The 27,368-nt window shown below is 36.4% G+C and overlaps 1 protein-coding gene across 3 annotated transcripts in view; it reads left to right on the top strand.

Annotated features, from left to right (window-relative positions):
• Positions 1 to 27,368, top strand: part of LOC143899202 (nephrin) — a 213,679-nt gene that overhangs the window by 9,442 nt on the left and 176,869 nt on the right. The window contains exons 1-3 of one of the 3 annotated variants that reach the window (XM_077409281.1): positions 9,033 to 9,149; positions 9,256 to 9,658; positions 18,954 to 19,142. In XM_077409281.1, coding sequence (XP_077265407.1) covers positions 19,028 to 19,142 — 115 coding nt within the window. In that variant the 5' untranslated portion in view covers positions 9,033 to 9,149; positions 9,256 to 9,658; positions 18,954 to 19,027. Of the gene's footprint in view, positions 1 to 9,032; positions 9,659 to 18,953; positions 19,143 to 27,368 lie in introns of those variants that run through there. The other 2 variants (XM_077409283.1, XM_077409282.1) reach the window with 2 other exon arrangements.

Raw genomic sequence — 27,368 nt, 5'->3', positions numbered from 1 at the left:
CGCCAAGTACACGCGGAGCGAGACCGACCGTGACTCTTTTACGCGACGCGACGGGTTGCGAGTACCCGAGATGTTGAGATCTCGATAACGAGTGAACGGATCAAGTTCTAAGTAGGCTTGATCGATAGCTTGGGGTCCAATTAGGGGGGGGTTTCTTTCATAATATTCCGCTACGTGCCTTACGAGCGGAGATATTGCGACGCAAAGTCCAAATGTGAAAATTTATTTTTAAGATACTCCTCCTCCTAACGCCACGATCTATCAGAGAAACGTCACTTTCACTTTTTCGACGCTGGCGGCGCAGGTATCGCCAGTTTCGATATCGCGCGCGTATTTCAAAATTAGGTCGATAAACTTATCGGAGGAGGAAGATTTCTATTTAAGTAAAAATTAGGTATATATATAATAAATATTGAGTCAACGGAAAAGTAGGTTCTCTATGCTTGGCAGAAAGTGCCGCTAGGGAATTTTTAAGTCGATTCTTATGAATCAAGCTTGAATTTGATGTCTATGTATCCCAGGTTGCCGATGACAAGGTCCAGATAGTGCGCTTTATAGTTTTCGGTGTCCAGGTGTAATCGTACGTTGAATGCGATGTCTAGGTGTCCCAGGTTGCCGATGACAAGGTCCACATAGTGCGCTCCGTAGTTTTCGGTGTCTACGTGTATTAATACCTTGAATTCAATGTTCACGTGTCCCAGGTTGCCGATGACGGGATCCAGATAATGCGCTTCATAGTTTTCGGTGTCCAGGGGTAATAATACGTTGAATTCGATGTCTACGTGTCCCAGGTTGCCGATGACGAGGTCCACACAGTGCGCTCCGTAGTTTTTGGTGTCTACGTGTATTAATATCTTGAATTCGATGTCCACGTGTCTCAGGTTGCCGATGACGGGATCCAGATAATGCGCTTCATAGATTTCGGTGTCCAGGTGTAATAATACGTTGAATTCGATGTCTACGTGTTCCAGGTTGCCGATGACGAGGTCCACATAGTGCGCTCCGTAGTTTTTGGTGTCTACGTGTATTAATATCTTGAATTCGATGTCCACGAGTCCCAGGTTGCCGATGACGGGATCCAGATAATGCGCTTCATAGTTTTCGGTGTCCAGGTGTAATCTTACGTTGAATTCGATGTCTAGGTATCCCAGGTTGCCGATGACAAGGTCCACATAGCGCACTAGGGACGTTTCGGTGTCCACGTGTCCCAGGTTGCCGATGACGAGGTCCAGATATCGCGCTCCGTAGTTTTCGGTGTCTAGGTGTAATAATACCTCGAATTTGATGTTCACGTGTCCCAGGTTGCCGATGACGAGATCCAGATAGTGCGCTTCATAGTTTTCGGTGTCCAGGTGTAATTGTACGTTGAATTCGATGTCTAGGTGTCCCAGGTTGCCGATGACAAGATCCACATAGTGCGCTCCGTAGTTTTCGGTGTCTACGTGTATTAATACCTTGAATTCGATGTCCACGTGTCCCAGGTTGCCGACGACGAGGTCCACACAGTGCGCTTCGTAGTTTTCGGTGTCCAGGTGTAATAATACGTTGAATTCGATGTCCACGTGTCCCAGGTTGCCGATGACGAGGTCCACACAGTGCGCTTCGTAGTTTTCGGTGTCCAGGTGTAATAATACGTTGAATTCGATGTCCACGTGTCCCAGGTTGCCGATGACGAGGTCCACACAGTGCGCTTCGTAGTTTTCGGTGTCCAGGTGTAATAATACGTTGAATTCGATGTCCACGTGTCCCAGGTTGCCGATGACGAGGTCCACACAGTGCGCTTCGTAGTTTTCGGTGTCCAGGTGTAATAATATGTTGAATGCAATGTCTACGTGTCCCAGGTTGCCGATGACGAGGTCCACATAGTGCGCTCCGTAGTTTTCGGTGTCTACGTGTATTAATATCTTGAATTCGATGTCCACGTGTCCCAGGTTGCCGATGACGGGATCCAGATAATGCGCTTCATAGTTTTCGGTGTCCAGGTGTAATCGTACGTTGAATGCGATGTCTAGGTGTCCCAGGTTGCCGATGACAAGGTCCACATAGTGCGCTCCGTAGTTTTCGGTGTCTACGTATATTAATACCTTGAATTCAATGTTCACGTGTCCCAGGTTGCCGATGACAAGATCCAGATAGTGCGCTTCATAGTTTTCGGTGTCCAGGTGTAATCGTACGTTGAATTCGATGTCTAGGTGTCCCAGGTTGCCGATGACGAGGTCCACATAGTGCGCTTCGTAGTTTTCGGTGTCTACGTGTATTAATACCTTGAATCCAATGTCCACGTGTCCCAGGTTGTGGACCTCGTCATCGGCAACTTGGAACACGTGGCCATCAAATTCAAGGTATTAATACACCTGGACACCGAAAACTATAGAGCGCGCTATGTGGACCTCGTCATCGGCAACCTGGGACACCTAAACATTGAATTCAAGCTTGATTCATAAAAATCGACTTAAAATTTCCCTAGCGGCAGAATTAAAATTATGTCATGACATAATAAAAATCGCTGAATTAAAATTATGTCTAGACATAATAAAAATTGGACAAAAATTATGTTTAGACATAATAAAAAATTGGATGAATTAAAATTATGTCTGACGTAAAAATAATTATCAAAAATATCGATACCTGAAGATATCGGTACATATACAGTTGCGAACAACATTCAGTAAGACACGCAAATAAAAATAAATAAAGAATTTTACAGTTAACGACTTATTAACATTAATCATGCTTTATTGCGATTTTGTTTTATGTTGAAATTGAAAAATATATACAAAGTGTACAACTAAAAGGGTTACAGATTATTATTTTTAAAAAACTGAGCAAAATATTAAATTGTTGTTTTCTTTAGAAATAATAGTCCGTAACACTTTTAGCTTCATACCTTGTATTATATACGGTTTATGAAATTATAAGATATATTGTTTATAAGATTAAGTTGCGTAACACTACAAAAAAGCGTGATATCCGTACAAAATTACCTTTTTAAAAAGAAGGTAAAATGAGCGCCAAGTACACGCATAATAGTGTATATGTATTATGTTGTTACCCTGTTATGTTGTTACCTCGAAAAAAACAAAGTGGTAGTATTATACCTCCAAATAGCTTTATCCTGTACATACTGTTTATACAATGCGTAATATACTACAAAAAGGCGTGATATCCGCACAAAATTACCTTTTTTAAAAAAAGGTAAAAAAAGGCGCCAAGTACACGTATAGTAGTGTATATGTTGTTACCTAAAAAAAAAAAGAAAGTGGTAGTATTATACCTCGAAAAAACCTAAGTAACAAATGGTAGATCTTTATATCTCGAAAAATCTCGAAAAAATCTAAGCAGTAGTATCTTTATTTCCGAAAAATTATAACCCAAGTGATACACGTCACAAAATTATGTTACCTTATCAAAAAGAAGAGTCGCGCTTCAAGTGATCTATTACAATTACAAAAAAGAAATGATATCTCTTTAAGTTAGAGCGCCAATTACAAAGAGAACATGTATATTGCCTCAAAAAATAATTGTTGCACTACATTGAAAAATCTTTACATTGTGTCAATTAGAAAAGAATGTATAATAACAATTTTATAAGATTAAAAAATTTTATTTAAATTTAACAAGGGAATACAAGATATTTAAATACAAAGTTATTTACATGTGTATTTTTTAATGGCCACAAAGAATTACAGAAGTAACAGTACAAAATAAAAATATTTTATTAAAATACATAAATTTTTCTTGTAAAAAAACTTGGCGCTGCTAGACCTCGAAATTTTAAATAAATAAATAAACTTATTCTATACTTAATTATAAGCCGCATTATCCGCCGTCCGCGTAGTCACGCACACCCATATCACTCACTCCCACATCCACGCTGATAATCATTTAATATTACTCCCATTGTATTCTTCTCTGAATTATTTTTATTTATTGTTGTTTTTATTTATTTAAAAGGTCTAGCAGCGCCAAGTTTTTTTACAAGAAAAATTTATGTATTTTAATAAAATATTTTTATTTTGTACTGTTACTTCTGTAATTCTTTGTGGCCATTAAAAAATACACATGTAAATAACTTTGTATTTAAATATCTTGTATTCCCTTGTTAAATTTAAATAAAATTTTTTAATCTTATAAAATTGTTATTATACATTCTTTTCTAATTGACACAATGTAAAGATTTTTCAATGTAGTGCAACAATTATTTTTTGAGGCAATATACATGTTCTCTTTGTAATTGGCGCTCTAACTTAAAGAGATATCATTTCTTTTTTGTAATTGTAATAGATCACTTGAAGCGCGACTCTTCTTTTTGATAAGGTAACATAATTTTGTGACGTGTATCACTTGGGTTATAATTTTTCGGAAATAAAGATACTACTGCTTAGATTTTTTCGAGATTTTTCGAGATATAAAGATCTACCATTTGTTACTTAGGTTTTTTCGAGGTATAATACTACCACTTTCTTTTTTTTTTAGGTAACAACATATACACTACTATACGTGTACTTGGCGCCTTTTTTTACCTTTTTTTAAAAAAGGTAATTTTGTGCGGATATACTTTTCCTACACGTGATGATATCGCAAGCGAATCGTCGGTCTTCTGATGCGAATAAAAATATATTCAATAAGTAAATAAATATTGATTTTCTATCAATGGTATATTTCATCAAAATTTCAAAACATTTAATGAATTAAAAAAAAGTACTTTTTTTTAGATTAAATGTATCATTAAAATTATATTACAATATTTTTTATAAATTAATACTTGAAGAAAGGCGAGATTGACTGCCATTTTGTTTAATATTCTTAATTATTTTTGTATTTTTATTTTTAAATATGATTTTAACGAGGAGGGAATTCACAGCTGACATTGGTGTACAAAAATTTAGCAGTGGACTAAAAAAAGTAAGCAGTGGCCTATAATATTTGACGGCATTGTCATCAGTGGTTGGGTAGTGGTAATAATTGATTGGTGTCAGTGGCAATACAGGAAGCATTGCATAGCATTGCTATAGCAGTGTCCGAATTTTATTCGGCATTGGCTCGGCAGTACAGCAGTGGTGTAAAAAATTTTGGGTTGTGAATTTCCTCTCGGATTCCTTCTTTAATTTTTACTGTGCGCGGAAGTGTACTTCAATTAACTATGATATACACATAGCGCACTTGTACTTGTCAAATATCCAACAAACAAGCTGAAACATTGACCCCAACTTCCAAAATTCCGAAACACGAAAAATTTTTCAAATTTCAAGCAAGTAGCGTGACGCAATGATTTAACATTCGAGTATTAGTTTAACTTGAGCTCGTAAAAGCAAGGATTTACTAACGAACTTCTCGTACACGCGAGTTAAGGCACACGTCGTATCTTTCGTATTAGGTCTTCATGGCGAAATATTTGAATTTACTTCTCTCACTATATGCGAACAGTCATACATATGTATGCCTATGTATGCAAGCGGAAGTATACATGTTGCGTAGAACGGAATTGATAACGCTTGTCTTCGCAACCAGAAACCAACCGACGTGCGCAATCATGTGAAGCCACCACCTCAAAGTGAACATTGTGAAAGTTGGTAGTTGCCAACTATAGATCTACCACATGGTGTATCGCGACACTCATAGATGAACAGATGTAAGACGTGTGAAATGATTGAGATACAAAAATGAGAACAAAGGCAATGTATCAGGTGTAATTGACAGCTTGTAACTAAAAATACTTTTACTAAATAATATAAAAGGTCGGAAATGTTTTTGTGTTTGATGAAATTTTTTAATTTTATATCCTATAAAAATAATTACTTTTTGTAAAATTTTACATTAAAAAAATATTAAAATTTACGATCTCTAAAATTCCTTCAACAAGTGTATTTCAACCTCTCGCATACATGTTCAAGAACGTTACGGTATATATGTATAAGACGTGGTCCGTTTATCGACACCACGTTCATGATTTTCTTTCACGTTTGCCGAGATAATATCCAGGTTGCGAGTGTCTTCTCGCATTTGCGTTCACATTTACATATTTCAAGTGCATCGAACTGACATGTACATGCCCCCGACTGCAAATTCGATGTCGCCTTGATCAGAGATCTCAAACACGGATGTATCGAACTCGCAGTTATCTCCGGTTACCGAGCTGATCACTGCGATGTCGTTTGGATCATGATAAAGGGTGTTACTTATGAATTTTGTTGAAAGAATTGATAGGTACATAGATAGGCCAGAAGAACATATTTGATTCGAAAACCCGCTAAAATCGCAAAAAATATAATTCAAGTAAGATGAAAAGTATATTACATTAAAAGTACCGTATTCGAAATGAAGGATCAATATGATATAATTGCAATTATCGATATAAGTTGAGTTAATTATGGTATTTTAAATGCAATGTCATTGCGATGCACTGCGCGTCGCAGCGCATACACGTTTTATTTGTATCGCGCGAGAATACATGCATTTCCATATTCGATGTATCAAGTTTCACACAGCCAATCACAAAGCCATATATAACTATAAACGAGCCGTAGAAATGAGGTTATACCTGCGCGAAATCTCTATCGCCATGGTGGGGAATCGCAATTAGGTTTCTGAGATAGAGTATCGCGCGACTCGACAGCAAACAGCGGAGAACATCGACGTACGTGCATCTCGTTGCGGCGCGAAATCGATTCACACATACGAAGATACGCTGTCATATGTGCGCGATCGCGATTGGAACTGCGCAAACTACGCGTCGGTCGGCTTCTATAACGAACGGTCAATTGATACGATAATTAGTTTCCTATACGGCGGCGCGTATAACGAGCTACTTTTCACATGGCCACATCTCGGATGGGACCGACTGTCGAGAGTGTCGAGCCCCTTTCGAGCTTTCGCGCCAATCCGTGCCTCCCCGTAATCGCACTATATCCCAGTCGGCCGTCGACGTTTCCTACTAAGTTTTGGAAAGCGCTAATTACGAGCGACGGACTTGCTCGTTAGCGTTCGCCCGAAGTTCGCTGCACGCCGAGCGATTCGAAAACCAGAGTGATATAACACAAATTGGCTCGTCAGAGTCTGAAGTAAGAAAGTTTTTCGTCGCGCGTATACGACGCACGAATCGCACGATAGTTGCGGGATGAAATGTTCCGTTTGATTCGCTCGAGACTTTCAGAATATTCAGTAAGAAGGATAAATTTAAATTTTAGAGAAGAAATTTTAGTTTATATTGTATTTCGTAAGAATTTATTGCAACAGAATAAAGGTGATACTCTAGTGACAATAATGACTGTTTTAAACCTTTTGCTATCAAAAGGAAATATTATACGTTTTATAAAGGAATAGAAATTGATAGTGAAAAGGTTAAAGCATTACTCACACATTTATAACGTTTTGCGCAATATGCTTATTATGTTACGATGACTGTGAATTAAAACAATGAGGATATTTACTACGGCAAATGCATTTTCATCTGCATTTTTGGCTATTAACAATTATCCGGTCTCATTTGTTTGAACGTTTAAAAAGTGGAATCCATTTCGGGGATTTTAGTATTCTCACTGCGCTTAATGTGCGATCTCTCGTTTATGATAATCCCGTGGCGATTACAATGGATGCACTACGTATATAAATCGTTTCAAAACGGTAAAAAATTTGCGTACCAATCGAAATGCCAACCGTTTCAGTGCATCGAGTTAAATCCGCTTATGTCCCTATACGACGTTTTTATCGAAATCCGTTATTATTTTTAAACCTCATTAATACCGAATGTCGAACGAAAATTGGAATCGTTTCGCGCTCTTCGAGCACCGAATTCGTAAACTACTACTTGTCAATGAATTTATTAATTGTTTATAATTTGTTGGAAATTGTTATATATGCGTCAAATCGTTTTAAATCATTAAAACAAATTTTAGAATAAAATTGTTATGAAATATAAATATTACTTTACGCGAGGAAATCGTAAAATCGATTTTATTTTAACAATAAATAATAACAATAATTAATATTAAACCAGAAAATTATATGAGAAAGGAAGCCAGTGGTACCTCTCTTCTAAATATGTGATTTATCATTCATGTAAATGTGAGCTCTAATCCAGTAGACGATCTTAATTATACTATCTCAAGTAATAGCTCTAGTCGACAGAAATGAGGAAGTTATCGCGCATCGTATTTCTTATCTTTTTCATTCGCTATAACATTAACTCTCTCAACGAATTTTTTTGTTCCGAATCTGAATCTAATGAACTCAATTAATTAATTATAATTTTAATTGATAGATAGATAATTATGAGATTTTTGATTGACATTGAATGACATTATCGATTTTTGATATCTGACAATGGTTATTATTTGTTTCACAATGGTACAGAAATACATAAAAACCGTGAAAACATTAGCAATGAGATAGAAATGTATTTCCTATATCTTTTGCAATGTATTTCAGAAAATAACCTGTGCTGGATACAAATTTCACTCTAATTTACTTTTAATTTTATTTATTATAGTTGAAGCTCAATAATTGGTTAGCGATATATATAGTAGCAAGGTATTAAATAAACACATTAAATAATATATATAATATAATTTATGTAATTTTACGTAATAAATATAATTAAATATTTATATAGAGAAATTAGTATACATATTTAACAATTACAAATAGATTCTCATTATTCTCGTTATAACTTTTTATTTTTGAAATATAACACAAAATTAATTCATTGCAACATGGTCGTATACGCTGATGCATCGTCGCCTTTGTATCGCGTTTCTGCGAGTGCACGTCGAGGGAAAGCGCGTTTTTCTCTTTTTCGAACTGCCTCCTGGTCATTCTGTTACCCCCGTAGCGTACTCACCCCCGTCTCCCAATTGAAGTTCCGCGAGCTTGCACGAAGATTATCGAGCTTGCACGAAGCACGGGTGTCGGCATACGGGAGGGTGAGTCTGCATGTGTACGCGGCGCGGGATGGGTAGCGCCCCGTCCGGGCGGGAGAGAGGTAGCAAGGGTGGGAATAGATCGGGAGTAGGGTACGTTTGTTCGTGCGCGAAAGTTCGTTGGCAGCATCCAGTGACATCGCGGAGCTCGACGCGCGTGTTTCGTTTATCACGCGGGAAGGTCGAATCTCGGCGATCCTTCGGATCCGTCGCGAATCTTCTCGAGTAGAGGTAACGATCAAAATTAGAACGCGTTGAAAGTTCGTTTCGAATGCGAAACAATTGCGCTAATTCTCGTTTCATTGTGACGTCTATATCGAACGGCGATCTTCCTCAGTTTTTGACTTCCATCGCTAAAGGATAGTGCTTATTCTCGAAGTGACGGTGTTAGCCAACGACAGAAAAAAAAAGGAATAGAAGCGTGCGTGATTCTCGGCGGTGCGGATTGATGCGTGACACAATGCGACACACGTTGGAGGACGATACGACGATGGGAATGATTTCCGGGATCTAGTGAATAGTGGCGAGAGGGTCGCAAATCGTTGCGACCGTCGATGACAGCTCGTGACACCACGTGTTCACGACGTCATTCGAAGACGACGACGACGGCGACGGTGACGACCGGGGGTGACGTTAACGCCGGGACGATCTGTCGCGGCGATGCCATGATGCGTGTAACGTGTGTGCAAGCTGCATCTGGCAGTGCGTTTTGATCGAGTGTTAAGGGATTGACGGCTCAGGTAACGGTTCTAATTCCGTTTATCTTTCTGGTGGTGCTTGTAGCGCGATCCGAATCATAGTAGTTTGGAACGTCCAGTGTGTTTTCAACTTTGAAAAATTGTAGATTATACCCAGAGGAGTGGTCCGTACGAACTTAATCATGCTCCCCTGTCAGGCTCAATTTCGCTGCATATATATTTCTTTTCCTCATTTCCTTCGATGTAGTTTTCAAATAAATTTTGTTTAATTTTCAAATTTTTTACAATGTCAAACTATATGCAATATTGCAGACACATTAAAAGTATTATTGAACAATATCAGTCGCACATAAATTTTATCTTTATTTCACAGAAGAATTAAACTTATTTATTGATATTTATTATCTTTTCTCTGGAAAAAAACAATTGTTTTACTTTGTGACTGACAATGAGTAAAATTTACGTAATTATTCTACAATTATATATAGGTACAATTATTCTACTTTTAAAAGATTAATAAGCTAATGGATTCTTTTTTCAAATAAATTATTTACGCATCATCATAATTGATGATATTCTTTACATTGTATTTTAATACGGTAAAGAATATGATTAATTGTGAATGTTTTTTTTATAGTGTTTTTAGCGTTCGTCAGCGTTTTAACTTACAAACGTGATAGTAATCTTATATACTTTGTCGATATTTATATCAATATATTTACCAAATCGAAAAAGGTATGATTTATTCAACGACAGTTTATACATATATTTTTCTGTTGGCATAACTCACAATTTTAATAACGATACAACTTGCTATAATACCCAAGAAACTTTTTTTGCCATCAAATATAATTGCAATGTACATACGCAACAAGAAAATGAATGTGGCTCGAAAAAATATCGGAGCTTCATTTATAAATACATTGGATATCTGTATTTAGTGTTTTTGATTGCAATATTACGAAAGTTAAATAACATCAGTCACCGCAGAAAATCAAATACACAGCGTACTGTCAGTACCAATAAGCTTCCGTCGAAATTATATTGACAGAGAATGCATTCATGGCGAGCCGCAAAAGCATTTTCCGTTCCGAATCCGGCAAAACATTAACAGAATGGATGTACCACGCTTCAGTTGTTATCCGACTCCTGCCTCCGAGTGATTACTGCAGAACGTAATAACTATAGCTTTCGATAAATGTATACGAATAAAACGATATGCCTTTTGCACTCGTGAAAGGATTGCGTTCGAACGAAATCAATTAGCTTTTCGGTTCGTTAGTTGGTTGATTAATCGTTTTTATTGACAAATCATCCCAATACTATATACTTTAAATTTACTAAAAGAACTCGTCGATTTTACATAAATATATTTACCGAACTTTTACACAATATTTCTGACTTACAATTAATACCAAACAGTTTCGTAGAGTATATTTTGCTTGGTATGTCTGATGCGTTATTTTATTTATCATTATTATAACGACTATATAATTTACTGTACATTGATCAGAAGATATAGAAATTGTCGATCATTAGACGAGTTCAGTTGATAAGACGAGAAATATCTAATTGTAGGGATAGATAAATGAAGATGTAAAGAATATTTTAATAAGTTTGTCTGAAAATGTTCTCATATGGCTTTTATTTATTTAAGCAACACGTCAAGGCTCAATTGTTTTGTTACACACATGTCGTTTATTTGATGATAAATTGACTTCTGTCAATACAACGACAAATAGTTGTCATTATGACGATTTGAAAGCTTTTTTAACTCTTTATTTATCGATGCATATGTAATGAACATATCGCATTGTGTGAACATTCGCCGCGAAATTGAATGCACACGTGAACTGGCTTGCGGACGGAAAATGCATTTCAATTAGCAGCTGATGAAAAATAATCTCAATTGTGACGACAATCAATCATTACTCAATGATTTATACGTCGATCTGTAAGCATACGAGATAGGATAGGATTATGAATATGGAATAAAATTAGAAATGTAATAATGTGTTTTGAACTTGTTTTGAACTTCAATTTATTACTATTTACGAGGTCCAGGCCAGGGTCCCCGCATCTAACTTTTCTCTATTTTTCTTACGTATTTAAAAGTTAATACCTTCCAAAATAATTATTTGATATTTTATCAACATAAAAACCGATTTTGTTAATTAGCTACTCTGCGCGCTTGTTAATACTGATGTCCACATTTCGCGACATCACACATTGTAAAGTTTTTTTTACTTTTTTTTTTTTTAATTCTTTTTGTCCGCGACATTTGAGCAGACAACATCCAAACGTCGGGAGAGAAACAACGCGACTTCTTGTCAGAACCTTTTTCCGCTCATCGTGAACTTGCAAAGCATTACCAACGAAAGTACAAATAACTATCTATTCGGACTATTCGAAACTTCCGTGGTATAACTTTACGACGCGATGCGGCGCGAGAATAAAAAAAATGCGGGGAAGGTACCTTCATCAACTAGCCGTGCACTTAAGGCAAATTAAGCGGCTTGCGTACAATAAACCAGTCCCTCTGGAGATATTTGGGGTCGAAGCAGAAACAACATACTTTCGTAACATGGGCGGCACGTTTATTCGAAGAGGAAGTTGCGCGAGAGCGATTGACCTAAAATTCTGGGAGCGTGTTTCGTTGCGAGCGAGCTTTCGACAAATTCGTTGCCTCAGTTTCGTAAACGGCCCGCCGCCTTTTCGTGTTCCACGAAAACTTGTTAGAGCACGATCCCTATCTCTACTTCGAGACATCGAAGACGTGTTTGTTGTTGCAATGTCTCTTTGGGGAAGTTCCCGCTAAGCTGCGAGATATCTTCGAACACGGAAACACTATGAGAAATACATGTATTTGCATTTATTTTACTTTGTATAATTTTTTAAAATTAAAATTAAATTTAAATTTAATGAATAAACGTTTACAATTTGAATGCGACATTAAAGTTAAGAGAGAGAGAGAGAGAATTTATAGATAAATTAAATAAATTAATGCACGGACACACAACATTAACACAGTTATATAATTGCCTGTATATTAACACGTAATAATAAATAAATTACGATTTCTTGATATTATATATATTCGATTGTTTTAATGTAAAAATATAATATCTAATTTTTGATCCATAAACAGATTATAATGATTTGCTTTCCGTAATTTTGCGCACATATTCTTTATAATCAGCTGTTGAAAATTTAAGGAAGAATTGAGTAATTAACTAATAAAATAACAGAATCAAGTGATCCATTAGAGGTGACGACAATAGGAAGAATTAATTTCATTCTCTTGAAAATGATGGTTATCTTAAGCATGTTAATTTTCCATTTAACATTGTCCACATCGATGCCGTGCATTCGCTATCGTCGAACACTCGTCTGTGATGCCTGTCAAGACGAATTTCCGCGGATTTCTTCTTCGATCTTCAGAGTCGTATCAGGGAGGTCGCTTTCGCGAACTCGAACCCGGTAATGGCCGTTTAAGAGCTTCATGAAAAGCCCAGAAGCAGCTCGGGGTTCCTGGATATCTCGTCTATCGGAATTTCCTAGGAATAGCTATTCTCTCAGTTCACTCCAAACCCCATTATTTTTCGCGCTAATTCAACGTCATGATTATTAGCTGGAAACTTTCGATTCTCTTTCGAATCGGTTCGAGTTTGTGTGATTGGCATATAGAATTTTATGGGCGTTGCATGGGAAATGATACTGTTTTTTTTGATGAGATCTTATAAGTATAGTTAAAATTGGGAAAATATATCAGACACTCATACTATTTTAATTATAATAGCCACGCATCCAAATTAAAACATTTATTCCATTTAAATCTCTCATCTAATTTAATATTTAATATTTAAGATATTATATGTTAAATATTGAATTTATATAGATGATTTAAATGGATTAAATGTTTTAATCCATTTAATTTAGATATGTGGGTATTAATTGTTAATTAAGTTGCTCTATTTTCTAACGTCAATATCTTAAAACATAAATATTTGTTGCCATTTTGTTTAAAGATAAGATGACAAGCGTATGTTTAATGATATTGATGGATAATTCTCATTTTTCTAACTTCCATTTTTCTATTCAAATTTTTAACATGACAAAATAAAGTGTATGCTGTGCAGGTATAAATAGTGAAAGATTAGAGAAAATATACTTTTCTTTCAATTTCTAAAGATAATTTATTTAGCTTGTTTGATATTCTAATAAAATGCAACCGAGAATATATCTCTTATCGTGAGAATCGCAATCTTCATAAAATAGTTATTATCTTTTAACATGGTCTTTTTCTCCGAAGAAATCTTTTGTCGCGTAATGGTTGTAATTTGTAATACGATGATTCGGCGTGATGGCGTGAAGGGGTATAGATAGAACTATCTCCGCGTGTCCGACGTGGAACACGTCGCCGTCGGAGGAACAACTCTCCTTTCCGCCGGTTGTATTAACACGGGTTGTAACCACTTTCCGGCGTTCACTTCGAGTGCGCACATGGATAGAGACAAAAGCCGAAGAGATAAGGGAATAGCCGGTAAGAACAAAAAGCACTTCTGTGCGCGCGAAGTACGAAGTACGTGTTTTGCGATGTTGACGGAAGGTCTGCGTGCCTATTTCGATTATGTCACTATCTATCGTTAGAAATCGAGTCACTCGCCGTTTCTTCGCTTGACTTAGCTGCCATGGAATTTTGCTGTAAAAGAGTCCCATTTTGATTTATGAATTTTAACGCACTTACATGATTTATTTTCTATTTTGTTCAAAATTTTTAATTCATTACTGTAATACCGTTAAAGAAAGATATAAAACAGAGAGACCATTTTTAATACGAGATTTTAAAGAGATAATTATATATAATTATATATGTATATATAATTATATATGTAATTAGATGCAATTATATACAGAGGAACAACTTTGAATTTATAACGTAAAATATTTATTTCTGTAAATATTACGTGTTTCTTTCTTTGTAAAAAAGTTTGTATTATGTTTAATTATGATATTACCGTTTGTTGAGGTGCAAATTTCATAATGAAGCGAATGATAATGTAACGAAATAAAAATTGTATATTTTATTTTGTTATACTTAAATTATACTTAATTAAAATTATTTCATAAATATATATATGTAACGTGGATAAAGATGTTGTTGTGATATATTAATATTAATGAGATTTTCAAGAAATTCTTTTTGAGAAATAGTAGATATGTCGGAGGAAAGTAGTCATGAAAAGAATTGTTTTTAAGAATTGACATTACATTGATAGTATCGATACACCTCTTACCAATCGATGCACTATTTGCTTTGCAGAAATTATGCGGGTGAAGCGTAGACACGCCTTTCAAGTCATTGGTTTATCCATTTACTTTGGGCGGCAATGCTTGTCGCGTTTTTTCTTTCAACTGGAAGTAAAGAGAAGTTTTACTCAAGGCATAAATGAGATGAAAGGAATTTCAATTATTATCCGAGGCGTATCGAAACTCACTTTATCGAGGAAACTTGTGCATTAAAAATACCATGTCGAAATTTTGCTAATTACAGACGAAGGTTAATCGAGCAAACAACGTAAAAACTAACGAGGTGTTTCGACAACCAACGGAATTATTGGTAAAAATTATAGATAGAAATGTCGCCGATAGAGAGTATTGAAAAAAACAATGCATATTTTATCGGGCTACTTAACTAACCTTATTTGTAACCGAAAATTTAGCCGCAAGGGGGATGCAGATCTCGTTCTCCGTTATCTACGGCATTCCCTCGTTAGATGTAATACAACTTTAGTCTGTATTATCCTTCTCGTGTTCTCCTCGCGAAATCATCAAGCTCGCAAGTCTCGTCAGCAAGAGGAAGTGACGTAGTTCGTTCACTAAAATGACCGGAAGCGTTAGATTGTACGATCCTTGGATGAGAAAGCAAAAAGTGGGAAAGAATGGATATAAGAATCGAGGATAGCGAATTGTCGACGAAAAGGAATCTTTGATTAAATCTGGCGACCAGCAGCCCTTCGACTAAACCAACCGTATAAAATTCAATCTCACTTTTTTAACTTTTCCCACCTCTCCGTCTCTATTTGGTCAATTTTCAATAATTCGATTTTTACCGGATCGTCTTTAATTTTTTTTTTGTTATTAGCCGTTGCGATCTTGTCTTCAATCAGTTTTTGCTCAGAAAGGTTGAAAAGAAAAGCTTTGAGATTTGTAGGGCATGCTAATTATAATACTGTTTTATTAATCTTCATATTAACGAGAAAGATAAAGAAGATTATACTAGTTGCAACTTTATTATGCTTAACAAAAAAATCTATTATTAATATTTAAGGAATTTACGCAATATCCTGCGTGTTTTTATATTTACAGTCGCACATATTATATTTATACTTGTGCTTTTTCATAGGATCATATAAAAGAATTTAGAATATAACGAGTTCTCTTCGTTGTCATTACAACCTGCGCAGATAAACAGTGCATGTTATTTCGTGCGTGCTGGCACCGATTTTTCGCAACTTTGTTTATTCGTGCTGGGCATATCTACAGGTTTTTCGTCAACAACGCAGTCGCGTTTACATCGGACTTCGATCGAGGCAACAACCCATTTATTTTTTTAGCAAGTGGTAATATATCACGAAACGTTTACCTTTGCGTAGCGTCATTGTTGTAATAGAATTCCAATATTGATTTGATCTACCGTATAAATACTGTAATTATGACATTGTAAGAGCTTGAAAATTACGATAACCGCCTTTTAAAATCGCGCGAACAGAGGAACCAGGTCTGTCTCTTGTGCTTTGGATAAAATAGTCATGCATTTAGACACCAATTTCCAAAGTCGTATTCAGATTAGGCAATCGGGCGCGAATGAACTCGAATAACGAATAAATAACTATTTCTGTTGAGTGCAAAGTGCAAAGCACAGCATCGTGAGTATTTATATCGTTAGCTATTTGTTTATCACGTAATCTCTTGAACGTTTATATTATTTTAATGAAAACTTGCCTGTTGTGTAATTTGATCTTTTGTAAATCTATATACACCGTGTTATTTCTTTTAGATCGCCGCTTTATATATCTATTTTCATAATTAAATGAATGTGTCGTGCATCTATTCCATCACTATTTTACGAATTTTTACTTCATGAAATAAATCTTCTATATATGTCGGGAAATATGTAACGCAATAACATATATGTGAAAATAACTGATTTCTCGCGTCATGCATCTATTTTACCCAATAAATACGCTGTGCATTTATCAAATTTATTTAATTTATTTTGCAAATTTTTTTTTATTTAACTTGTTTGATGAAACGCGTATCTTTCTATATTAGGAAGCGTTACATATCCATTAAATAGAATTGACAATATTTGATTTATTGCTATGCATCTACTTGTGTAATTAACTGCATTTTTTTATTACAAATTTACACAGCAAATTTTTTTTTATTAAACAAAATCTTTTCAAGCATGAAAATCGCGGGCAACAGGTAGCGATAATAATAATTGATTTATTGCGAGAATGATTCAATGATTTATAAATGGCTTACATAATGACGTAATCGGAATGATAAAAGACGTTGCCTTGGTAAACTGATGGTTCAGGTTTGCGAGGCCTGGAACGAATAAGTTGCATTGTCCCCACACAAAGGATACCATCCAACTGCCGCGTTTCGTAGATTTCCCACGAGTTTCACGATATGCGCGAGGAGCTTCGGAAGACTCGAACATTTTTCTCTCCGGCGTGCATCATCATTATATACTTTCATATTCCCGATCCTCTCTTCGACGATGCGCGAAATTTATCGTGAAGAAAAATGCATCGTTAGATGCGGACAATTTTCCGTTATAATCGGTTGATATCTCACGATCGATCGCGCACCTGTCGGTTCGCTCGCGTCGTGGCTTTGCTCGTTTTCCTCGCGATCCTCGCGGAAATCCCATCATTGTTCCGTTTTTTCGCAACGACGTATCTTTCTGCCGGAAAGAATAACCCGCGCGAAAGAACGGAACGCGCAAGTTTCTACCGTGAATTGTCATCGAAACGATTTCAAAGAGACGTTTGGTAACTTTGAAAAATAATAAAAAAGTTGGATACGTTGCGCAAATACAGAGCAACAGAGTATGACTATTTTTTGTTATATACGAATAAACAAACCTTTTCGATTTTTTGAAGTTATCGTGTTATCTTCAAGCCCGTCAAAAACGGATATAATGGACAAAAAAAGATTAAATTTTTGTAAACAAATATTGTGTATACGCAAAATGTACGGTTATATCTATCTTGACCAAGGTTTTTATTTTTAAATGTTTTTTTTCAAAAACTGACACATGACAATTGTAAAATTAATTTTTTAATTGAAGTTAGAGTTTTAATTAATAAAGATTAAATAAAAAGTAGAGTTTATTAGTTGGAAACAATGGGAGAATTTTCGGATCACATTCATATAGCAGTTCTGGAAAATTCATTGGGAGAACATCTATCGCGAAAATTTCCGGAAAGAGCAAAATACTTGACAGCATTTTTGACGCGTGTTGTTTGAAATGATCGATTGACCCTGGTTTTGTGCCGAAGCCCACCCTGATAAACCGTCGATCGCTGTTAATCCGATATCGTAGCACGCGCCAAACACGGCGGCGAAATTAACAATGAACGCGTCACGCGTTATCAAACGTGGTTGTTGCTGCTAAATGCCAGCTACGCGTGTCGATGCTATCGTGGCGTGAAATTTCACTGAAAACGAATTCGAATAAAATGTTACCCATCCAGAAATGCGAAACTTCATACCTGGTATTTGAAGCTTTTAACATCATGAAATCTATCTCAAGAAAAGAAATGGATTTCATGATGTTAAAGCTAAGGGAAAATAACGATAGCTTTTTGAGAAACAAGAAATTCTCTAAAAATATATTCATTAAAAATTTTTAATTTAATATTTTTTAACGGCATATATTATGAAAGGAAAGAGATTTAGCATTATATGCACTGTAGTGCTAATTTCACGAAAAAAACGGTTTTGCTGAAGTATCTAAAAATTTAACTAGATATAGATCTGAAAATAATTTTGTTGCACCATCAAAATAATTATAGTAGGCCGCTAAAATATGATGATAATAATGTAAAAAATTTTGACATTTTAGCAATTAGTTTGAGTGTTCTGCATAGTTATTTTGATGTTCCAACAAAATTTTAGATATTTCAGCAAAACCGTTTTTTCCGTGTGTGAATGATACGAAATATATAATACAAGAGACAATTTAAATATTTTTATAGTAAAGTACATTTTGTTCCATGCATTTTTCTTTTACTAAAAATAATTCATTGTCTGTTGACAGAGTTCTGAGAATCGAATGAGACGCGAACCACGTTAGGATGGTACGAGGGTAAAATCACAGAGACGTTCGTCAGTATGCTGCGGATATTGATAGCGGTGACGTGCATCGAGATATCGCTCGCCAATGCACAGTCGAAAGGAACTACTTCTTTCGATAACGATGCGAACAGCGACGAGCCTGAGCATCCGAGTAAGTACATAAATATTTTCCAGAAATATTAAAAAATGGTGCGTTAGCTTTATGCAAAGCAATTATTTAGGGTGCCTACTTGCGCTTAGTAGTTTGACCGAGTTCTGAATCACCCTACCTATGTCAATGACGGTTAACTAAGATATTGACAAATATACGAGTTCGACTTAGTTACTAGCCTAAAATCCACACGTGCTACACGTGTAAATAGTGTTTGTTGAAGAAACGCCATGGTCTAATTTTTTAACAAACGCGTGGTTTTAATAGCGAGCCAACTGTGGAAGAGTCCAAATATATGTCCAAATATAGAGTTTTAGCACGTAATAATAGAGAAACGGGGTGAGTACAAGAGCTAGAGAAAGAAAGAGAACACACACAACTCCAATTTCCATATTATAATTAATTTCTCACTTAGCCGGCGGGCCGCATTAATTATATGTCCCCGACCGACGCTCGGGCTATTCATACATATCTAATTAGTTTGGCCTCGTGTAGAGAACTTATAATATAAAGTACGTCGAGCTTTTGCCAGTATAAACTTCTAACGGCTAGTCGACATACGAGGCCTCATAATTCGTTAGTATTGCTTTCATCCTGGCTAATTATTTTATGAACTTATTTAGTGAGAGATTCTAAAAACCTTCCGAGTTAAAAAAATTCACTTGATTGAACATTTTGTGTCGCACATAAACGACGGAACGGACGTTTTTAAATAAATATTTGTAATAATAGAAAGTAGGCAATCGAAATAAAAAAATATACCATCGCGTCTTTCTTTGTTCAAATAAAGTGCGTTCAAAGACATAAAACAGAAAATTCAAGCCAAAGTGGATAACGAAGAGTGTAAAATACAAAAGATCATCCGATAGTGTTAATAAAAAAAAACTGTAGAAATTCATGACTCAAAGCGAATCGAATTGATAGCGAGCGCGCAGCGCATAAACCGAGAGACTGAAAATTACTCTCCCGGGGTAGAAAAAGTGTCGCACTCTTGTCGACGCGATCATCAAACTTCTCGAGAGAACTCCGCGAAAGTGAAGCATGGAAATTTCAAGCAACTAAAAGTTGCTGTGCGCGATCTTGGCAACTTTCGCCGTCGATTCTCGGTTGTGGGCGGACGACCGGTAATTGCGATCTCGATATGTTTCGAAGAACTTTATCGTCGAAGTTAACGTGAATCAACTCTTCCGCTTCGTTCCTCTGTGCCTCTTCCTTTTACCGGCTTTGAACGTTAATCTTAATATTCGTCCCGTCGGCAGACGGTACGCGAATAAATTCCCAAAAAAAAGTTTTGCACTCATGCGCGGCAATTTCCACGAGTGGTTTACCCTCTCGACGTTTCGCCATTGCCTCGGCCGGTTTGCGCGTCATAAATCGGCAAAAGGGAGCGTCCCACGGCCATTTTACCAAATTGTATCTAGCGATTCGTTGTGTATGCATATATGTATATGTGTGGAAAAAAATGCATTACGCTCGCATGATACACCGCCGGAAAGAAAACGCATTCGCGTTCTCTAACAAACTCGACATATTTGGACTCTTCCACAGTTGGCTTGCTATTAAAACCACGCGTTCGTTAAAAAAATTAGACTATGCGAATTCTATCTTTCGTCTTTTTAAAAGATTTCTCGGTGCAGATGCAACTGCGCACGTGCTTCGTGCAGCAACACATCATGCGCATGGTGTTTTCTTTTTGAAAAAGAAAATTTCTTTTATGCGTGATAAAACCATCAGCTCCTTAGGACAAATTTATCGCTGTACGAGACCGTCTACGTGAATGTCACAGAAAATTTCGTACAATTTGTTGTCTTAATTTCGCGCAAGCTTTCATCGCGTTTCACTGCACTATGCGGAATTAAAATTGGCATAACTATCTTTTCGTTTATAGCTTTAAAAATCTTATTCTAAAAGTTATCCTGAGAGCTTATATTTTAAGTGCACTACTTATCATTATAGAGATCATGTAAGTAATATATAAATTTAGTTATTTTTGTGCGTAATTTGCAGGCAGTTTGAGTTGTGCATCGGAGTGTTAATCCAGAAATGGTGGTTATATTTTGCTTGTGAGATATTATAAATATCGTCAATCTAAATTAGATCTCGTAATATACTAATCTTTTATTTTTACTGTTATCTAGCAGATACTGCTTTGGGGAATGTGGCGAATTACGTATATTTTTGGAAAAGTGTTTATTTTGCCGTAAGCATTTATGTGCTTTGCAATGTTGCGTTGTGTAGATCAATAAGGATGAGCGGGCGGATTCGTATTCCAGTTTCGTGTTTCCTGCACGCTCTACACAATGTCTTTTCTCTCGAGGATGTCGTCAAACAGAATGTCAACATTCACGTAATATATAACAAAGTTATACTCGAGAGAAAAGTGCATTTATAATAAATATTTGGGAAATAATTTTGAAAATTTGATCTTATTGTCTTTTATCTCTCAAGTATATACATAAAACGATATGTGTATTGCGAATAAATTCGCTTCGATTAAAGCTAACAATGAGTAATGATATACGGAATAAATGAAACTATCAATATTACGTTGTAATTTAAACTTGCGGTGGGTTGATGAAAAAATGATTTTGAATGATTTCCGGAATCGGTTTATTTCATCGATTAACTACAGGGTTAACGATAATCTCGTTTCGTGGTCGAGCCCACATGAGTTACTCTCTCTCCAATAAGGGGCAAGTTTCGAGAGAAGCAACTTCTGGAGGCTACCTCAGTCGAAGTTACGAGTTAACGGTAATCTCGTTGACGAGTCTACGACACACACAGTCAGAATCCGTCCGACGCGAGTTCTGCAATTTTTGGAGTCAAAACTGCAACGTGCAAGTGCGCTAGAGCCTCGGCTCGTTAAGAAGTTCGCGAATGGCAGCTCATCGTGAACGGAAGTACATTGCTCTCTTCAGAACTCACTGTGATTTTGGAACCGTTAATCCTTCAATTCTTTAGGGAGACACTTAGATTTCTAATGCATATATTTTTTACTTAATCTTTGACAATTAAAGAACTACACGAATTAAAATAGCAGGAAATTTGATATTCGACAAAATAATGCAAATACAGATCAACACAACATGCATTTTTTTTTTTAAGTTAAAATCTTGTTTGAGTAAAGATTATTCGGAGTAGAATAATGAATAATAAATTTATTTTGCTTTTGAGTTAGGCTCTTCGCGCCTTTTGCAACATTAACTGTTTCTTCTTTCTCTTTTTAAATATGAAACAATGGAGAGAAGATTGTTTGGGTTTGGAAAAGCTAATGAATTTTATAATAAAACAACAAGCTCGAAATTTCGTTTTCATACTTTGACTCTCAGGTGCGAAACTTATTCGATTAAAATCTTAGGGGGGGGGGGGGTGGAGCTCGAAGTCGCAAAAATGTGTCGCGTTGTTCGGTTCGCAAATCGAGGTCACCGCGGTCAACAGGCCCCTCTCGCTCGTTAACGAGTTTGCCAAAGTCTCGTCTTGGGTATCGACAACGAGTTGGGGATTTCGCTTAACTCGTTGCTTTGGCAAACTCGAGGACACTTTGTTAAGCTTAATCTCCTTTCACGGTTATTGGGTTCCGCTCTTTACGAACAAAAGGACGCGAGACTGTCCGAGGAGGACTCGAGTCCTTCGGGATACTGAATATGCTGACAGCTATATTATGCAAAACCACGCGGAAAATTTGTTTCGGATTTTATTAACTTCGCATATTTTTGCCGAAATTGAAATAACCTCCATTGCGATATTTTCTTTATACTATTGTGGTAATTGAGAGATTTTTAGCAGAAAGAAGACGGCGTTTCTTGCAGAAAATAAAAAAGCGTACTTGCGTTTATTACTGAGCAAATTTTCGTGGAAATTTATTTAAATTGACTCAATGATAAAAAGCATATGCTCCGTTTTCCTATATATACAATTAATTATTAATCCACCCAAGGCAAAATTGAATCTTGAGAGAATATGCGATTAGGAAAATGAATTTTTAAACATCTTTTTTACCAAAGAGCATCCCTTCAGAGGAGGAGATTTTAAATACTTTTTACGTCGTACTTAAGGCGCATCTTAAGAACATGACATGCACAGCTATTATATTACCACAGCCTGACAGCCGGTAGCACGGTCTTAACGATTATTATCGCTTTAATAAAATTTTACTTCATCAGCATCTCGTAAAAAGCGGTTAAGAAAGAAGTTTCTGCCATGAGCAGTGACACAAAAGAGCTAACTTGATAAAGGACGCCTTTGTAAAGCCAAACAGATGACGCCGGTGATTAACATTGTGCTTTTACATTATACTTAGAATTTGAAACTTACGTTTTTCTGCGGTTGAAATAATACATTGACAAATAACATTTTAAAAGTTGTATTAAAAAAAAAATGAAAATTATAGATTACGTAATTTCTCTTATTTAATAATTAAACATTGTATGTTTATTAATGCATTTTAATGCAGTAATCGCTTTACGTTGCATTTGTGCACGCATATCCATTATTGCAACCGTGTTTTTTTTATTATGCGCTCAATGGAGTCTGAATAGAGTTTAAATTACTCAATAATAACGTACTGTTTTTGTGAAATCGAGTATTGTATTATACTGTCATTTCCACGATCGATATTCAACAACACGACATCTTGAACCAATGACATATAAAAAGTATCATATTTTGCATGTGCGCGAAATCGTTATATCTTTTGGTCATTAATTTTAATATTTTTTTCTCTCAATTAAAAAAGCTACTATGCCCACTGTTTTTTTTCTGATATTCTATTCGTAGAGTAGAATATCAGAGAGAGAGAGAGAGAGAGAGAGAGAGAGAGAGAGAGAGAGAGAGAGAGAGAAAATATATATATATATATAGTAGTATAAATATTAAATATATAGAATATACAATATATTAGAATAAATGTTATATAATTCTATTATATTGTATTATAAGTACTTTCGGTAATTTTACAGTCACACATAACCTAACTTATTTTTCTAATATATACAAAATTCTTGTATAATTGTTTATATTGATGTGAAATATTCTCAAATATCTTTCAAGTAAAAAAAATTCTATATACTTTTATAAATTTTTTTTTATAGAAGAACGAGGTATCGTGTTATAACAATCGCTATTTAAAAAAATGTTTTTGTTTTGTTTTATTTACAGAGTAGAAAATAGGGTAGCTGTTGCACATAAATAGTTAAATGTGCATCGCACGGAACGTCATGCTACAGCTCGACTGGTCATAGTCGTAGATTTTAATCCCAACATGACAAATCTATCACCCGTTATTAATCGCCATTGCAATATTACGAGCATGTCCCCGGTTATCTTAATGGTCGCCACTCGTGGATCTAACAGCGTCATACTCGCTGGTGCAATTTAGCAACTTAGTCGAAGATCGTAGCATTGATCAGAATACGTCGTATCCTTATCGTATAGCGCGTCATTCATCTCGCTCCACGGTTTATAACTCGTATATAATGCACGCATTAATATTCAGAGCCAATCTGAATTATCGTCGCCACTATAATCATGCCTCACATAATTATCGCAAATTGCAATACGGATTCCAATTTACACAAAACACATATATAGTATGTCAACGTCGAGGATTTATCAAGATCGTTTTCCTACAATTAATTATGATCTTCATGTTTATAATTCGAAACACGAGTTTTGCCTCAAGTGTTCCCGCCGCAGTGGTGGAACGCGATAATTCGGCGAGAAAAAATCAGTTAAATACTACTAGTAGTTAAATACCCTCGTAGTACGTAACCCCCATAATTTACGAACTTATCGCAACGTGCTTCGGGCAAGTTTTCCTTTTTCGTTCTCGCGGCGGCGCGTTCGCTCGCGGAATGCGTCGCGCGTACCTCGAGATACGTAGAAAGTTTACTCGAGATAATCGTAATCTCGCCTGGACTCGCGCGTACACCGTTAAAACTTCGGCACAATTATTTTCCTATACGGGTCTCTGATGAAGAGGGTTGAAACTGACTCGGCCGAGTTGTCCGGGACGGCGCTGATATTGGGGGAAGATTGAGGAGGCGGGAGAGAGGAAGAGAGAGAAAGAGAGAAAACGGAGGGAAAATTAATAAAAATATCTCGAGGCCCGTGCCCCCGATTAATTAAAACTTCGGACGCCTTGGGGCGATCCATTGGTCGACTTATACTACTGCGCCCCGTCCGGAGAGATATACGTGCAGTAAAGTTTCCCTCGCGAAAGAGGCGAAGGCGTACAGATCACCTTTGAGACGGATTACGAAGAACTGTGGTCCGAGTTCCGCTAGAAATTCTCTTTATCATCCACGGTACTCGTGTTGGACGGCGGCGGGCGTCTTACGAAAAGGTAATTATCGGGAAATATTTGGCGCGAGTAATTCAAATGCGTCCGTGCGAGTAATTTAAATCCGATTTCCTCTCGAGGAAGATTTAACTCGGCGCTTAATTACTTGAATTCCTGTTCCTTACATTTAGAATAATAAAAAGACTGTGCGATTAAAGTAGAGTTATGATCGTAAATATGATTATTGAGAAAAGGATAAATGAAGGTATACGATCCAATTTTATTAAAAATTGTCTTCTTTCTTATTAAATGCTTTCCTTATTAAAAAATTGCATATCAATTACTTATAGGTATAATATATATTTGAAAAAAATTATAAAAATTTGAGAAAAGAAGTAGAAAAGGAAGGAATTCTCTCTTCTACATAAATAAATAATCTCGATCAACTAATATAAATATAAAGATTAATTAAGTATTTTTGATATATACGTCAAAACAAAATATAAAAGTTATCTGTTAAGAGTTTATTTATAAAATCTTAATGTTTATCCGATTTTCATTATTACCATTTATAGTAAAAATCTATCTTTTGGTTAAATTTTGGTGAAAGAGAGGAATCATTGTGGCGCGGATGGTTGACCGAGTTACATTTCACTCACATATACACACAGAACCTTTCGCCGACGGCGCATTTGAGACAACAGCGGAAGCGAGAAAGAGAGGCAAAGAGGATAGAGCCATGACCGGCGGCACGGTTAACGAGCAGGATGTATCAATTAAAAGCCGGTTGGCGGCAGCAGCCGGTTTGGAAAACACAGGGTACAAAGTACGGCGATAGAAAACCGGCTCGCGGGAATAGTCCGCTGCGCGTCCGCGGGCGGAACTCGATTAATTATACGAGTTAGCCTGGGACCCTTTGACGACGACGACAGTACATCGACGCGCCCACGCCCGTCATACTACTCTCTTTCTCTCACCCTCTCTTCTTCTTTCTCTCTCTCTCTCTCTCTCTCTCTCTCTCTCTCTCTCTCTCTCTCTCTCTCTCTCTCTCTCTCTCTCTCTCTCTCTCTCTCTCTCTCTCTCTCTCTCCTTTTCCGGTTTGTCGCTTTGCACGGATCACGTCTCGTAATTCATAAACCGCAGCGCGAGTTGTCGGTTCGACCGGAACTACTGATGGAAGCGCTAAAGCGCCGTCGCTGGACACCAGCTCCGGAGGCGGCGCGATTTCACTCGGCGGTTTCCGAGCGTGACAAAGAAAAGTGGAATTATAAAGAGAATATAATACAGAAAAAGTAGAAAAAGAAGAGGATTGATCGCGCCATACAGATTCGAAAACAATGATGGCTTTAATACACAAAGGCGCGCAAGAAAAGCGCTTCTCGCGAAGCACAAATTTTACTGTTTATTTCCCTCGACTGTACCGATTCTTTGTTGTTTCCAAATTGGAATGCTTTTCGTTACTCGAATTTTTTTTCGCAAAACCTTTTGTTTTAGCGTAAAATATTTTTCTTTGTATTCACGCATATGTATGTTTTTTAATTCAAGACATACTCGAGCGAAATAATGAATTTGACGGAACATGTATAGTAATTAATTCTCGTCACGCTAAGTCCATCACGTTCGAATTTTGAGCTCTGAATATTTGCCCGACACTGGAAGCGATTCTCGAGTTCACCAGCTGCGTCCGGCATTCAGCTAATAGTCGAGTTGCATTAAATTGCCGACATAACATGCTACGAACTCTACGAAACTCAATCATGGTAGAGCAAAATTTGTTAAATGAGTCTCCTGTTTTCGGAAGTTCTTCGCTATAAATGAATCGCTTATTTCAGGACGAGCGTGTATAGAGGTCAACTTTGCAACAGTAATCTACGCCGAGGCAAATGCTTTTCTTCTATAACAACAGAAACTTTAACAAGGTATTCATTATGATCCTTGTAATATTA

This window comes from Temnothorax americanus, unplaced genomic scaffold, assembly GCF_048541705.1.
Source record: "Temnothorax americanus isolate GAGA-0224 unplaced genomic scaffold, ASM4854170v1 Scaffold26, whole genome shotgun sequence".
In the NCBI taxonomy this organism is placed as follows: domain Eukaryota; kingdom Metazoa; phylum Arthropoda; class Insecta; order Hymenoptera; family Formicidae; genus Temnothorax; species Temnothorax americanus.
The sequence above is the reverse complement of the archived record's forward strand: the minus strand, read 5'-3'. Positions and strand labels throughout refer to the sequence as shown.